This window comes from Calypte anna, chromosome 4B (assembly GCF_003957555.1).
Source record: "Calypte anna isolate BGI_N300 chromosome 4B, bCalAnn1_v1.p, whole genome shotgun sequence".
Classification (NCBI taxonomy): domain Eukaryota; kingdom Metazoa; phylum Chordata; class Aves; order Apodiformes; family Trochilidae; genus Calypte; species Calypte anna.
Genome location: NC_044249.1, coordinates 17,242,781 through 17,260,217, shown reverse-complemented (window position 1 = coordinate 17,260,217; position 17,437 = coordinate 17,242,781). Strand labels below are relative to the sequence as shown.

Here is a 17,437-nt window from a genome sequence, read left to right as displayed (position 1 = left end):
CCTGTAAAGGCAGTTGTCCTTAAGATAATATGACTGTTGGCATGAAAATCAAATTTAAAAAGAGAAAGTTGTTGTGGTCACTGTTGTTCTGTATTGACTTTTTCTCAATTTTCTCTAGTGGCTCTTCAACTGCTGAGCCAGCAGCCTTGGAAGAGCCTGACAGTAAGAGAAGAAAACTGGAAGAAGAAAGAGCTAAAGCTCCCTTCATGCCTTTTGGATTAGATCTTCACTACTGGGGACAGGATCAGCCAAGTGCTGGGAAGATTATCAAGTAATGCCCTTTTTCTTTTAAGATAAATTAAACAAATATACAGATTTACTTGTACTCAGAGGTCATGCAGCGGGATGACTGCTATTTCTTTAGATAATTAATTTTCTTCTTTCCCTTGTGTTGTAGGGCCTATAAGCAAAGTCAGAATTTCTACCTTAAAATGTTATTTGTTTTGAGAAGGCATGACACTAATTAAATATCCTTTGATGCTTCAAAGCACAGATTTTTCTGCTCTTCTCAAGTTTGTGTATTATTTGGAGCATAGCAGCACTTATTCCAATTTAAATTGATACCTCTTTATGCAAATTGCTATGCAAGTGTATGATAGATGGTCCCTCTACTGGGGACTTTACAGTCTAAATAAATAGCAGACAAGGTAGCAGAAAGATTGGGGAATGTGTCAGGAGTATTTTTCCTTACTTTACAGAGTGGTAACTAAGGAAATCGATGTGTGCTGAGGCACACAAGGAAAGGTGACATTTAAAGATGTTGACTTTGAATCTCTTACTCTCCATTCCTGTCTGGGAAGATTGTGTTTCTTGGAAAGGAAACAGTGATGGCTTTGGAAAGGCTTTAGTAATACTGGGGAGAATGTATTGTAGGTATAGATCAGAACTTTTTTCTAGCAGTCAGTTTTTAAAACCCCTTTTTAGCAATGATATTTTTATATTAAATTGGGGTGCCAAGTTTTTCCTCTGTGTATACATTTCATTTAAGTTCACTCAAACTTTAGCATCTGTATGAACCATGTGTGGCTTGGAAAATGCAAAAACCATGGGCTGGCCAATCAGACTCTCATATTCTCAGCAGTATTGCCTTAACTTAGTTTCATCCAAAAAAAACCAAAAACAAACTAAACACAGAAAACTCCACTACACCAACACTGACCCATGATTGCAGTGTGAACACAGTGTTTGCAGAAAAAAGCCAGGGGAAAGCATGATCCCTGTACCAAACTGCAGAATATGTTTGAAATTGCTGAAAATCAGTGACATTTGATACATACCAGTGCTTTACCACAGGCACTCCCAGCTTCAGCTTCTGTCTTGTGTGGTGCAGGTTCTTCAAAGCCTATAAAATGGTTAAGATTTTCAGCAGGGTTTTGGAAGCATTTGTCTGTGATAATGCCAAAAAGGTAGTAAGGCTTTACTTTACATTGCAGATGAGCTATTCAAGTCATAATGAAATCAAAAGCATATTTCACTGCCTGTCTCCCTTGTGCTGTACTGTTTTATTTTTATGCTTTCCAATAAAATAGAGGGCACACTTTCTTCACCTTATAGTCTATAACTACAGATATGCCAATCTAACTAAAGATAATTTAAGTAACTCTGCACACACAATAGCACTGACCCCTGAGTATACAATAGATTTATTGAAAAAAATTAAAGTAGTTGTTTAACTTTTCAATATGCACACATAAGCTGCCTTGGGAAAAAAAGCAAACCCCAAAAATAGACAATACATATGGAACATATGTGGTGTTTTAATTTCCAAAATCTGACATGGAAAAGTCTTTCCCCTTCACCTATTTAACACTACACTTAATTACAACATTTATGATAAATTAATATTTTGATAGTAAGAATGTAGCTACCAGGAAGATGAATTTCTGAAGTTTTGTTTAAAATATTAAAAAAGTTTGGGCCAAATAATTTTCCCCACTTCTGCCTTCATTCACACGACTCACTAAGCTATGTTAAAAACTCTTAAAATGAGTTTATAAAGCTGTAGTAGTACTTTTGGGGGGTCAAAGGGAAGGGGGAAATACTGCACAGTGTCATACTGTGTAGAGACTGCTATTCCAGCTTAACCTACTACTGTGGATAGCAGGGGCTTTCCCAATTCATCTACACTCCTCCTTGAATTGAATTGAATTGAATTAGCTTACTCTTAGGATCAGAGTAAACTAGGTGGTGCAGAACTTTTTTTACTATGAGTTGGATATTTTAATTAACTCATTAAGCATTTGCTCCAGAACCTCTGTATGCATCATACTGGGTTTAGAATTTATATGTATTCAAGCTTTTGATAAGCTTCCCATCATTTTTAGGAACAAAGTTGACATAAATTTGTTGAAAGGGTGTGACATACCTCCAGGAGCTGGACTTTGGTTTAGATTTCATTTAACCATTACTTGTCTTTTATTCTTTCTAATATATTGCTGTGTAATTTCCATTATTGGTCTAGATCATCTTCTAGTTGATTATCTGTTCCTCTTCTGAACCTCCTTCCAAAAAAATTTTGTCACATGCATCATCTACTTTTTAAAAGCATTGCTTAAATTACAACAACAGGGAGTCAGAAAACTTCAGGGTTAGGCACTGTTTTGCTCTTTTCTCACCTCTTTGTAATTAATGTTGAGAGAAAATAATTTATGTGCTTGCAGTTAACAAGAATATTTATAAATATCTATGCAGGAGTTCAGCTATTTTAAGTCTAATTCAAAAATCAATGCTGTATGGAATAAAACATAGCTTTAGTCTTCCTTGAGATTTGTTCAGTGCAGATTTTTTTATTGGGGGGAAGTCAAAACATTGAAGTACAACTTTTTCCCTAATTGGAAAGGTTGGCACACAACTGTTAAATGCTTCTTCATCCTTATGTAACTGTACTTGGATAATTTAGAGAAGGAGGGGAGTTCAGACCACCAAGGGACATGAGAATTTTACTAAAAGATTCTGTAAGACTACTTTGAACAATTAAATCCTTCATGGTATCTTTTTAGGAATGCTGTCTCCTTCTTATGTCTGTAAGGTTGATAACACAGAGCTAGCAGTCAGTCTTGTTTTCAAGATTGTATTAAAACTTAGCAAATAAGAAATTTATTTCAATCTTTTATTTACTGTCTATTGTATGATATAGCCACATAATTTTTGAAGTGGAAATACTGTACCATCCAAACTTCTGACTAAAGTCCTATTAGTGTATTATAAAGACTCTTAGACCTTTTTTTGTTTAGGCTTTAGTATACAGAATTGTAATTTTTTTTTTCTTTAACCAAAAATTGTGGAAACATAGTAATATGTTGAACCAGCCTCCATGAGAATTCTTTTGCCTTTATCTCCATAGGAGAACCTCAAAGATTTTCTGTAAGGCTCAGCTGATTGTTTGCTCTCTTGGTCCAAGTATGTTGCAACATACTCTGATTTCAGCTTCTGCTTCTCTGCTGCTGCAGGAGTACAGCTACCAGGAATAAGATCAGACAAGTTAAGATCAAACTGTTTCCTCCCTATGTTTAATCATAGAAGTATTTTGTTATGATGAATGTTTAACAATAGAATCTCACAAAGTTACTCGTTGGAACTGGATATCAGATAACTGCCTCTGAATGTCAGATCACAAATAATAGGTTAGCAGGTTAAACAAGAAGTTAACACTAGATGGGGTTTGGTGATGTTTTAAAATCATAATCATAATATAAGAGTCATAAGAAAGGATGGTAGTTTCCCAGGTTTTTCTAATTCAATACTTTCTCTTCCTTTTGAAGTAAAGATGAATGTTTAGCATGGATGGTACTGCTATCTTTGTGTGCTTCCTTACAACTTCCTTATTAAATTTCATTCATTGTTTTCACAGATCTCCCTCTGAGCATCGGTTTTGGGCACCCTGTCAAGTAGAAGAAGAGGTGGAAAATCAAGAAATAACTGAAATGTTAAAAACTAGATATATAACATTTGCTGGCAAGTTTGAACCAGTCAAACATAAATGTCGAGCACCAATGCCAGATGGGAGTCTGTGTGAAAGACAAGATCGGATTAAGGTGGGCACCAAGGAACACAACTCTCAAGACATGTGCTCTGTGGAAAAGATCTCATTAAAACATCTCCATAAAAGTTTATTTCACATTCTAACTATAGCTCAAGGCAGTGAAAGAAAATTTTATCTGGGAAGTTTGCTGTTGATAAGTGCTTCATATAAGAATTATCCTTTCTGTAAGGAAGCTGTAAACATTTAAATAAGTCTCAAATACTTTTGGCATTTATCACAGGTGTTGAGATTGTATTAATTACTGTGACATTTGAGTACCTGACAGTGAAGCAGATGCAGTTGTTTGTCAAAAAGTTTCCCCCATTTAGAGGTATATTTTATATTTACTGGTTTTAGAAATGTGGCCATTTGAGGGGTGAAGAGACTTTGTTTATAGATTAGGTTTTATGAAAACTTAATTTCTACACAGCCTCAAATTATGAGCCCTATTGAGCATATGTACCTTGCTTAAATATTTTGTTCTTTCTATCCTGCCTGGGACTGGAGGATCTGAATGCACTGAAATAGTTTAAATGGGATTCTTACAGGATAGGGATATAACATAAACACCAAAATACAGCACAGGATTGGTGCCCTGGTTCCACACTTGACAGGATGGTGCTACCTGGCCTCTTGGAATTGAGTATAGATATCACAAAGAGCTTATTTCTCTGAGACATGATGGTTATGGGACCCTGAAGGGGGGGTTGGGGATCAAGTGTAAAGTTTCATTGAATAATATGTAGGTATTTTCCCCCAGTTCAAACGTTTTTACCTTCCTTTTTTTCTTTGCTTTCTGCAGTGCCCTTTCCATGGGAAGATAATTCCTCGAGATGAATGTGGGATTCCTGTTCATCCAGAGGACAGAGCCAGAGAAGAAAAGATGAGGTTTGAGAAGCAAGCAGCTCAGCCAGGTTTGTGTCTGCAAAACAGCTTTAAAAAAAAAAAGTAAAGTAAGAATATTAGGCAGAGGTGGGAGATAAGCTTTAAATGTAAGGGTAATACCTTTGTTTTATATGTGTATATTGCATACAATAATTACACTGTCTACAACACCTATTTACAATCTAAATGATATCATGGTGTACCAGCATTGGCTCTATATATTCTATACATTTCATCCACAAGATTTTGCATTTACATGTTATCTGTATTGCATCTGTGCTGTATCTACAGTGTATCTATATGCTGTATATCTTGTATCTGTATATAGATACAGTGTAGATACAGGTTGGACAACAGCCTCAGTTTACAGTTGGACAAGAAATGAAGCAGGCTGGATGGAGGAAGAGAGCCTGTTCTCTTGTTGCTGAAGGAACAGGCTGAGCTTGACAGAACCCAACCATATTCTTGTTTTGCTCCTAGCCCCGTTCTTTCATTTAAATTCCTGATGATTTTAATTTGCAGATGATTACAGTGATTCTTGGCTGTGGCAAGTATGGATGCAGGTATAGAGAGAATAAGGTTAACACTGCATTTGTTCTTAATTTCCAGTACTTATTATAATGATCTTACTGTTCCTCAGACAGATGAGTTATAGCCTTTATCTGAAGGAGTATATTTATTAAGGACAATTAAACCTCTTTCCTGGGAAATGCTCCACAGTTCCCATGCTTCTGCACAGAAGTCATCTAATCTTGTTGGTCTGTAACAGTTGTGATTTAGTTAATGTAAGGATATGAGTATTAGGATTGCTGTGTTACCACAAGCACTGCCAGAGTGGGGTTTTTTTGCAAATAACTCAACCTCATTAGTGATGGACAAGAGAGATGTTCATAGTGTGGTGTTGGGGGGTCAGCAACCAGGAAGCCACTGGAAGAAGATACAAAAGAGGGATCTATCCAACAAAGACAGAGTGTATCATTAAAGGGGACAGATTTGTTTTCAGAGCTTTTATTTAATCTGCCTTCCTCCATCAGCTCTGAGTTTTCTCTGTTTTAAGCTATTTATTCTAGATGAATATTCTGCCTTCTAATTAAACTAATTCATAGGCTTCATCATTAGATATCCTGCAGTATACTCCCCTTAAGGAGTTAGTTCTCTCTTAAGATCTGACTGACTCAATTTTTCACCAGTTTCACAGTTACATACAATATTTTGCTCTTCAGAACACAAGAAACAGTTGTTGATTTGTTGTCCAAAAAGGTCTGTGTCAGATGAACTTGCATATAAACATCCAACTGACCCACCCAGCTTCCATGAATACTGATTTAGCCACACTTGACTGACTGTGCTTGGCAATTACCAGAACCACACTAAATGCAGCAGTTGCCAAACACCTTCTGGTGCTTGCATGAGTCAAGAAGTGCTGCATTTGCAGGTGGTTTCCATCCTTGTTCAGACAGAGGAAGGTGCTCTAAGCTGGCATCCTGCCAACAGCAGGGGCACAGTTGCATTGTCACAGTGAGAAACCAGGCCAGGGGTGTAGATACTGTGCTAAAAAGGCAAGTTCCCAACTTAGTTATGGCAGAGTAAAACTGGCAGATTAAGCTGGTAGGTGTTCTTGAGGGACAAGTTTCAAACTAGAAACTAATACTGTGCTATAAAAATCACTTGACTGAAAAAATATTGATTTTTTTTTTTCCCCAGTGAAATTGCCATTGCTGGAGGCTAGACATAATATTTATTTTTATTACAGTGTCAGTGCAGTGTTGTTAGAGGCTTCTCACCTCTGGCCCACCAGGATGTGTGTGTTAGTCCCAAACCAGTGTTGACATTGCTGTGTGGCATTATTGAGTGCCCTTGTTAAGCTGAGATGTCATACAAAAGTCCATCCCATCTGGCAGGGGAGATACTGAACAAGCTATGGCACTTAATTTATTGGACAAAACCTTACAGGTTTCTAAAGCCAGACATATACCAGATGTCACTAAATACTTTTATCCACTGCTTTTTGTTGCCTTGATATTTTTGTATTGTATTACAATATTTTCATCAACTTTATAAAATGGTCTTTATTTTGGGAGATGTGGCTGGTTTGGCTTTTTTTTTTTTTTTTTACAGAGGACTCAAAGCAAGTCTCAGCAGTGACATATATATAAAAATATATATAATATAATTTTTATATAATATAAAATATATAAAAGTGATAAATATAAAAGTGGCAACCCCCCACTCTGTACAGTGTGTGCTTTGGCCTTATAATTGAGAACATCATTTGCCAATGATGACATATGAAAAATGGCAAACATTAAAATGTAGGGTTCAGTTGCACAGCTAAAATTGCACCCAGATTCTTCCTACATCTCCTTCCCTACTGGATGGTAGGTTCATTTTCATCATTGTGTGGTTTTAGGGGAAAACAATCAGGCAAAAGTACACCACAGTTTATGTGATAAGGACTATGTTTTGACAAGGTTGTTGCTACAGAGAATTTTTAAACTTAGTTTAAAACTTTAAACTGTAGCTAATGTCCACAAAATGGTGCTTTGGGCGCTTTGGTCCTGAAACAATGAATCAGGTGGGATTACCCTGACCTACTAATCTGCAGTGTTCATCCTTTTCCAATAGTTCACACACAGGAGCAAATTAAGTGCCTATTTTTTGTGTCAACCCTGAAGAGTATCTGGTTTTTCAGCCCTTAGTGACTTGTTAACACACAGGTATCAGGACAGGCTGGTGAAGGGAGGCCCCTGGCCACTCAGATGTGAAATAGCATCTCTTTCCTAACTACACTATTGATTCCCGCCTACCCTTGCAAACTGTGTAATTTTCTTTTCCCTGCTGCTAAACTCAGTAACAATGTATGAAGAGCTTTAGGGGCCCATCAATGCTCAAAAAGGCTGCTCTTCCCTGGCATTCTATTGATTTTTCTCAAAGGCTTTTAAATTGCTCCTTCATTTTACTCAAATGCTCATTTCATCTCTACTGGATGCCAGCATTTTTTCGGTGTGTTTAAACAATTGCTCCATTCACTGGGTTCCTAAACTGTGACGCCTTCTTATTACTGGGAGATAAACTGTTTAGACAGTTTTCCTTAATCTTGGATTAATCGTTCCTGTGTCTGAATTGTGCTGTTCTGTATTCCTTCACTTATATATATAAAAAATCAAGTCTGTGAGGTCTTATGATCTATCAGCTATGTGGGTTCTATTTTCTCCCTCTATACTTCTGCTCAGTTCTTGCACAGCTTCATTTTGCTCATCCTTTTGGGTGTGTTGGATTTTGGTCAGTTCTTGCTTTCATTTGTGATAGCAGGTTAGATCTAACCTTTCCTTGGAAAATTGCTCTGGTATTCCTAAACACCAGTGAGCCCAGTGCCTCTAACCTTTGTGAAATGTTGTTACCAGATTGCCCAGAGAAGTTGTGGATGCCCCATCCCTGGAAGTGTTCAGGACCAGGTTGAATGGGGCTTAGACCAACTCAGATGATCTTGAAGGTCCCTTCCAACTCAACCTGTTGTATGATTCTATATTTGTCACCCTCAGTGACCTTATTGGTACACAAGTGAAACTGTGCAGTTATTTAGAACTGTTTATTTCTGTGTATCTACATTTATGTTTAAGGGTTGTAGGCATTTGGTGTTGGAATTTCTGCAGGCAACAAAGGCTAACCAATGTATGGGAACATATATGGCAAAGAGCTGGCAGTTACTCACTGTTAAAATATGGAATTCTGACATTATGCAAAGTTTGGGCCATGTTACTCTTTGAAGTGATACTTGCTACATTTTTATCCAACTCATATGCTCAAAGTCTTTATAATGCAATGCTGTTTTTCTAAAATTCCTCTTGAAGATATTCATCCTCTAGGCACATTTTTATGTTCTACTTTGTACTATTTTACCTTGTTCTGATATGTAAAACTTTAAAATAAAGGTGAAGGATCACTGCTTCCTCAAAGAGTTTACAGGCTAAATTGTTCATACTTTTTTCCATGGTGGCATCTGTGGTAAGAAGCCATTTGGTGTGGTTAAATTATGAAGCATGTTTTGATAAAACTGTGAACCAAGATTTTTATTACGTTAAATAATTCTTGTGCTGTTGTCAAGAGAAGAAACTTGATTTAGATAATGGAACTGATGACTTAGGGAATAATTCAAAGGTAATATACTTTTCAGATGCAAAATTAGGCTAGAGCAACAAGGTCATGTTGTCTTGTTTGAGAATGCTCTTTAGGTGTCAGACACCAGTTGCATGTTTGGAAGTAAATATTATTTGATGCAGAAATGTTATAATGTTGTCATTTCCACTCAGGCACCTTGCTGGCATTTTGCTAAATTTTTTAATAATAATAACTGCATTTTATATCATCTTTCCTGCATGTAATAGTTTCCTTGGAATTTTGCTACTCTGCTGCTGCAAAAACTTGACTTAAGTCTCCCTACAAACCAGTTTTATCCACAGCAGCTAATAATAGATACTAATCCCAGACTGGCAGAGCTTTTTTATCATATCTGTCATTTAGGATATCTACTTTATCTTCCTCTTCCTTTGTGTATGCAACATACAGTGAATTGACTGCCTTCACCTAGTGGTGACAAAAAACAGTACCTTAGGAGACTGCAAATTCTTCCTGGGTTTGGACTTTCAAAGTGTGTGTCTTTTCTTTTGAACAGAGTGGCGAGATCCAGAATTCATGAGAGAAATTGAAGCAGCTACAGGAATAGATCTTGGTTCATCTAAAAATAATAGAAAAGGAGAAAAAAAGAAAGGGAAGAAGACAAAATACCCAAACCTGACAGACCTGAAGCAGCAGGCTAACACTTCTCGTTCCCGACTTGAGAAGAAAGTATTTGATAAGTAAGATGCTTATGTTCTCTAAAGCCTGTTAAATTGCTGTTCCTCTTGTTTTCAATGGTATTTTCTGTTTCTGTATGAAGATGAATTTACTAAATAACTTTCTTTGCTAACTGCAAAGCAGGAATATCTTCCATATCTCCGTAAGGTAAAAAGGAACAAGGTTAATTGATTTTCAGCTAATATGCAAAACTTCCCTATGAAAGATTTTTTCATCCTTTTTTTTTAAAAATCCATTTATTGCTGTCCTGGCTTCTCTGGATGATCAGACAGTTGCTACTTTATGTATACAAACTACTGGATACAGATAGAAAATTGTATCCAGTTTGACACAGCTTACAGCATCAGACACATTGTGGTAGTGTAGATGGAGTGAAAATGAAATTTTTTCTTTGGAAAGCCCAAGGTGGGATGTCCTGAGCTGAACTTCAGTTAATAAAAGCACCTGTCAAAAACTCTTGGCTTTTGGCACGTAGCAGAGCCTTGACAATTGCTCCTGATCCTCTGGTGTGTGCTCAGAGACCAAACTTGCCAAACTTTCAACTCCTGCTCAGGCTTCCTGGGTATTTTCTCTGACTCCTGGGTACACTGAGTTGCTGGCTGGGTCTGATGCAGTGTCTTACAATCCAGGATGGGCCCAGAGTGATCCCTTCCTGTGTACTACTACTCAGTGGCACTCTGACATTGCATTTCTCTCTTCCTTTACTGAGAATGCATTCAATTTGTTCACAAAACTATTTGGATCCTTATGTTATGGTCCTTATTCATTTAACCCCTGATGTCTTTTGGAAGTACAAGGGCTGGAACCTACTGCAGTGTAAGATTTTGGAGATTATTCTTATCTCTATTATATCTTTCACTGTTATGTAGTGGTGGACTTGGCAGTGCTAGGTTAACACTTGGCCTTGGTGATCTTAAAGGTCTTTTCCAAGCAAAATGATTCCATGATTCTCTGTTTCACTGTACCACAGACCTGTGCTGTTTCTGTGTCTCTCTGTTTCCTCCCAGCACATGTACAAAAAGCAGCTCTTGGCCTACATTTAGCTCAAGAAGAAGCTATTTGGGTTGCTTTGCCATTGAAACATGTCACACAAAGGTGTGTCCATGACTTATGTAGAAATATATGAGTTGATTTTAGAGGGGGCACAGGTGGAAGTGAGAGCCTGCCAACCCACCAAGCTGAGTGGGTTTTAGAACATAGAGTAAGTCCTTGTGTCTGCTGTGTTATGGCATTTCTGAAACATCTGTGCTTGGTTAGATGTAGCTGCAACATAGATTTGCCTAAGCATCATCTGGTCTTTATCAAATGGGAAGCAGCTGCAGCTACTTAAGGAGTTTCACGTGGCAAAAATTAAGCAGTCAAAGGGAAGTGAAAAGTGTCAAGCTGTCAAATCAAAAAAGAAAAAATAATTATTATAAAATCATTAATGGTGTGTTCTTCCCTAAACATACTGGATGAGTTGAACAACATCCAAGGCACAGTATTTGTTTAAACTCTGTTTTCCCTTTTCTGGTGCCAAGCTTATAATAACAAAGCCAAATCCACATTGCTTTTGGATACAGAAATAGCACATTTTCTGTGAAATTCTCATGTTACCTGATCTTAGCTAGAAGTCAGAGACATACAGTTCTAACAAGCAGAATTTCATGTAGGCTTTTAACAAAAAAAATTTAAAGCTGGTTTTGGTTTACTATGGTTTGTACTAATGATTTTGAGTGTGTGTTAGTGCCAGGCATAGGGAATCAAACCTGTCATGTTTTAATAGGTTTCATGCTTTGCAGCACTAAACAAGATGATAACCTTGGCTCCTTCTAACAACCCCAAATTACTTGAAATGTATAGGTGATAAACCCAGGCTCTAGTCTGCCAATAAAGTTAAGTGAAATTGCACACAGATCATCAAAGTGGGATCTCATTTCATTTACAGTATCACACAATCCAGTGGTGCTAATGTAAAACCTACATGACATGAAAGTGTCAAGGCCACTCTGCACTGCTAAAGGCTCACTTTTCTCCTACCAATTAGGCAATATTTGAAGTGCAAAACCATGACCACATTTTCCTTACTCTGATAACTTTATTGGCAGAATTTTGCTAAAAGTATACCTCTTCCAAGGTGTTTTTTCAGAATGTTGGTTTTCATTACAGTTGCTGCAGAGAAAATCTTTAATCCCCCCATTTAGGAATATTATTAAGAAGTATCCTGTTTTCAGATGTTTCAAAATAGCTTTTGAAATGAAACCATTACAGAGAGCACTACAGAGTTAGGTAAAACAAAAGCCAACTTGGCTCTGAGATATAAGCACAGAAGTGGGGATGGAATAGTGTGTAGGGCCTGATCCTGGAAAAGGCTGCTGCACACTATCAGGGGGATGTCTTGTCTTCATTTTATTGCACAGCCTGCAGCATCTTCAGAAGTGATAAAGGCTGACTGTGACAATGTGGGGTCTAACAGCACTAGACTTGAAACCATCAGCTTCATGTGATGGAATTTGCCAGCTGTGTTTCTGATGTAGAAATCAACAGAGACATCAGTTGGTGCATGTTCCTGTATGGGACACAGTCCCTCAAACCAAGGCCTAAGGTGGTATGCCTCCCATGTTGGCAGTGCTCAGGTCTTTACAGAGATGTGTTAGGAAATAGAATCATAGAATTGGCTGGGTTGGAAGGGACCTCAGAAATTATCGAGTCCAACCCTTATTTTGGAGGGGGCACCCAGATAATGTCCTCCTTCATCAAAAGAGGCAGGATGACATCTGAACACACCTGCAAATACCAGCCTCAGATTTCTGAGCTGAAGTAACCAATAAAAATGGCAACTCCAGGATCCAGTGAAGAACAAAATTCCCTAGGCAAGATGTACTCAGCTGTGCACCACACCCAATACAGATTTCTTTGGGGGAGATGTATGCAACATCTTGAGCATCATCTTGACCTATGCCCCTGCCTTTCTTCTGCTTTCTTACCCCTCCTGAATTGTGAAGCCATTTCTGTGCCTTACCAGGTAAATAATGTATAGGCCTGCTCTCTCTGTGCCTTCCATGAGAATCTTCAGCTCCTATACATACTGTCTGGGCATCATTTTCCTCAACATCTCAGCTGAGTGATCTTTGCTAAAATGTTTGTGGGGGGAAAAAGTGAAAGTGTGTTCATTCACCCAGTTCTGTAGCATAACAATTACTCTGAAAAAAAGAGAAATCTCTGGGCACCATCTTTTCTGGGAAAAAACATCAGCAGCAAATAAAGACCAGTAATGGGGGGGGCAAACCCTCATCAGATTTAGGCACCAGAAAGCTCAAGAGCTCCAAAATTCATTCCTTTATTTCCTTTTTGAATCAGAAGAACACTCCAGAGCCATCTTCAAGCATAGCAGGCACTGCAGAGGGCTCAAATGCTTGCCCATCCTGAGGTAGCAGAGATCCCCTTCCACTTCACACATGCATAGAGATTTGTGACAGTTTCTGGTGTCTTCCTAAACTAAAGCTTGTGAATTAACTGGTGGCTTCTCAGGAATGGGGATAGTGCTGGTGTGAGCAGGTCTTACTCTGCCCACAGCTGGTGAAATGGGTTTGTGCTTCCCTGTGAGAGGAAAGTTGCTAAATGAGTTATAGTTCCGTGAACTGAACATCAAGCCCTTGCCTCACAAAAACATTCTCATAATCTCATAATATTTTCTGAGGGTTTTTTAGATCCTGTTAGATACCTATTTTTAACCCATGAGCAGTTAGGTGCTTTTGAAACTTCAACTTGGTAGTGTGACTATCAGAAGTAATGCTAGAAGGGTGGAATGCCTGGCCATTTAACTGAAAGACTTTAATTTGTTTACTCCTTCTAATAAAATCATTGCTAAATTAAACTATTTATATTGCTGCAGCTAATTTAGTTAACAAGACAAATTTGTTCAGCCTCATCAGTGCAGTGTTCAAAAGCCTGGTAGTGATTAATCATAGTTCATTTTTTTTCCCCAGCATTCATAACCATTCTTTGAGCTTGTGTAGAATCAACATAACTCTTTTTACTGTTTTTTGTTTCTCTTTCAGAGGTGCTATGAAACGGGTGGTGAAAGCAATGAACCGAGTGGACCAAAGAAAACATGAGAAGTTTGCCAACCAGTTTAACTATGCACTGAATTAACATGTAATAAAATGAAGGGTAAAAAAAGATTAACGAGAGTGCAACTGCACAGAACCTTAATCACAGCTCTTAATATTTAAACTAAAATACTGTGCTAAGTGCATTTTACTAGGGTAATTTTTAAAATTGCTTTCAATTTTACCCTATTTATTAATGAACTGATTTGATAATGACTTTGCCCAAGATGTGGTGATATAGAATGGAATGCATTTACAGAAGTTGAGAATTATTTGAAACTGACATGAAGTAGAGCATATTTTATTGTTTGTACATACTTGGGGTAAAATGTTCAGATTTGGGGTTTTTTTCCTTCCTAAGGGACTCATGTAACTTATACCTCCTTTGCCAACATGTGTGTTGTAGTTTCCATCCACTTCCACATCCTTCCACCTTCAGAAAAAAAGATACATTAGAAACAATTAGATTTCTACAAGAGATTATCAGGGGTGGATTATTTGCTCATCCTATTATTCTAGAAAGTGCAGTGGGTCAAGTAGCACCATGCCTCCTGCAGGACCTCTGAAGGACCTCTCGTGTACACATTGAAAAAATCCCAATCAACTGGTGCCTTCAGGTAATGAATGGAACACAGTTTGATTTCAAACTGAAATCCAGGAACTGGTTCAAAACTGGGAGCTGTGGTGATGGGAAAGCTGAAATTACAAAGGTCATCCTGGTCTGCTTCTTGTCTTCCCATTATGGTATCCCAGTATCTTTCAGAACTTCATCTGGAAAGCATGTTGTGAAAGTTTGTAAAGATACTCAGAGTGCTGCAGCTCAACTGATAGGAAAAAAAAAAACAACCCAAACAACTCCAGCACAGAGTGAAAGTGTGAGGTTTTAAGAAAAAGCATTGAAGTGACATACTGTACTAGTGAACTGCCTGGCTTGAATCAGTTAAAATTGCCTCAGACTCAGGCCTGAGAGTGCATCTCAGGATGAAGATACTAACAGAAGCTTTTGGACTCTTCGAACTCCAGAAGGCTAACATGCATACTGAGATCAAGCAGCTGGATCCAGTGTGGTTTCTTGTTACTGGCTGGTGCTTAACCACATCTCCCAAACCTGCTTTGCCTGGCTATAGTCACATCTTCAGCAGAATGAACCAAACATTGATCACTTGTGCTCTTACACTGTTTCATACAGCTTTCTAGGTGAAGGAAATCCAGAGTATCAAGTATTTGATACTTTGAAATCAATTTCAAAGTCAATTGTGGAAGTCTTTGATACAATACAGAATATAAACTTAAAAGGATTCTCTACAGCACTGGCTTAGTCACTCACCTGCTGGAGGTGTTACCTCGTGCATTGAGAGCCTGTAAAAATTGGAAAAGGAGAAAATTTTAACTCCTCAATGTAGCTTCTGACCTCCTCAGACAAAAGTCAATTTACAGTTTTCCCAAATACCTTTTGACTTCCACAAGTACTGCTTAGAAAGCAATTAATGCTTAATCTTCCTAGTTTATCTTGCAAGAGCTCTGCCTTTTAGAAACATTTTCCTCTTCAACACATGTTGTTAGAAGATGTACTTCTAAATTACCAAAAAAAAAACCCAACTATAAGAAGCCAGAATTTTAAGAGGTATCTACTGCACTTGAAAGCAAAACCACTTCTGCTGTCAGTCTAGCTCTAAATTGGTAGTGAAGACTTCAAGTGAAAATGTAGACAGGGACAAACCAAGTTCACTCCCAGGTCAGCTGAACTGACTGATAAACTGATTTTTTTCTTATGGATAAAGACAAAAAAAACCCAAAACCCAAACCCAATAAAAACCAAGCTGCAAACATTTGAGTGTAATATAGATCATTGGATGCTGGGATCCCAGAACATTCTAAATGAAACTGTTCCATCTTGGAGATTGCCACTCAGAAGTGCCACAAAGGTCATTGTGCCACTTTTCCAGAGATTCTTGAACCTGCTCAGGCTGAAGGTGTTAATTTATAACACCTCATGTTTTCTCTCCTCCCTGTAAAAGAGTGGGAAATTTATATTGTGCAGTGACACTCTAACCCTTCTTTGCTGTGAACATGAGATGTCAGTGTTAGAAAATTTCCAGCAAACAGTAGATGCACTTTACACCATGGACTTCCTGTTTTGGGCCTGTAGTAAAATAAAAAATATAAAATAAAAAAAAATAAATAAATGAATTATATATTATAAAAAAAAAAAAAAAAAAAAAAAAAAAAAAGACCAAAAAGGGAACTGGTAGAGGAAAAAAAGTGTGCTTAGTAAGTGATGCTACTCAGTCACATCAGTTCTAGAATTATCAGCTGAAACTTCCTATCTGGACTTGAGTGTCTGATCACCAGTTAAACCTGATCCTCTCATGTGATTTCTTTTCTCTCCCACTTGCTTTAAAAAACACAGATGCATGCAAAAAGGTGATTTTTCTAGAAGGCTCCTTTCATGCACAAAGAGGATTTGCAGAATTAAGGTTTCCCAGCAAGTAACTTGGAGATGGCTCATTCAGGCTTGGGTCTGTGGACTTTGGGCCAAGTTAGTGCTGACCTTTTGAAAAGCTCTTGTTCTTTTCATTTTTTCTGGCTTTGTTGCAAGAACTTTCTTTGTCAGGTGAGGAATATACCCGGTTGTATATGATTTTTTTTTCTTCCTCTTTCTGCCTTGGAGCAAGAAAGTTTGTTGACTCTTCATAGCACAGTGTGTTAAGCACACACCCTCTCTGGCACTGCCTTTCTGGTAGCCTGACCCCTATCCCACATGCAGCTTCCTCTCACCCAGTGTTTGAGAAGCTCATGCTTCCCCTCTCATGTCAATTATTGCATCATTTAATTAAATGGTTTCTTACATCACTCAAGCATTCTCATTAGGCCAAGTCAGACATAATTCAGAGGATTTGGGGAGTTTCATGCTTTTCCTGGATGTTCTGTTGCTCTGCTGGAGGAATATTTTAAAAAAGGCATCTATCTCCAAAGATCCAGCCTGCCTTCATTAAATAGAAATCATTTTAAGTTCAAAATAAATCTGTCTGCTTTTAGATACATCACACCTCTTCCTGCATCACTTTACTTACAGCACTTTACACATTTGAGGTCCCTGAGCTCGCCAACTTTTCAAGCATCTTAATTACTGAACCTATGGTGATGTTTCTGCTGGAACTTTTCTATTCCTTTTCTCAGGGCTTTTGGGTAAAAAAAAAAATATATATATATAATAAAAAAATACGAGGATCATTCACATAATCTCTGCTGTGTGTTTTCATCTTTATGACTCAGTCAAATCCCTTTGCAATGGTACTGTAACATACTTACTGAGGATACTGCACGTTATTTACAGGTACCTAAACACCTTGGAGTATTTGGCCCTTTAGGTGTTGTTCAGGTGAACAGGTGTACTACAAATTGAATATTCTGTATTTCTCAAAAGACAGCTGAAGGTAACTGAACTGCAGTGAGCTGTGCTGGTGCATCTAAGCCATCCTTTTGTAATTAATGCTGTTTCAGTGGTAAAATTTTTTGGAAGCAAGACAAAAGACACAGGATTTGGAAGCAGTTCTAATGGACAACACAACCTTCCACATGAAAC

At 37.8% G+C, this 17,437-nt stretch overlaps 1 protein-coding gene across 1 annotated transcript in view; it reads left to right on the top strand.

The window, feature by feature from the left end:
• The window catches only part of UVSSA (UV stimulated scaffold protein A), a 48,166-nt gene extending 31,562 nt beyond the window's left edge, over positions 1–16,604 (top strand). Inside the window, exons 9-13 of the mRNA XM_008501852.2 lie at positions 119–271; positions 3,851–4,034; positions 4,824–4,935; positions 9,579–9,762; positions 13,801–16,604. Of these exons, the coding sequence (XP_008500074.1) occupies positions 119–271; positions 3,851–4,034; positions 4,824–4,935; positions 9,579–9,762; positions 13,801–13,894 (727 nt within the window). The 3' untranslated portion in view covers positions 13,895–16,604. The remainder of the gene's footprint in view (positions 1–118; positions 272–3,850; positions 4,035–4,823; positions 4,936–9,578; positions 9,763–13,800) is intronic.
• Positions 16,605–17,437: the final 833 nt, after the last annotated feature.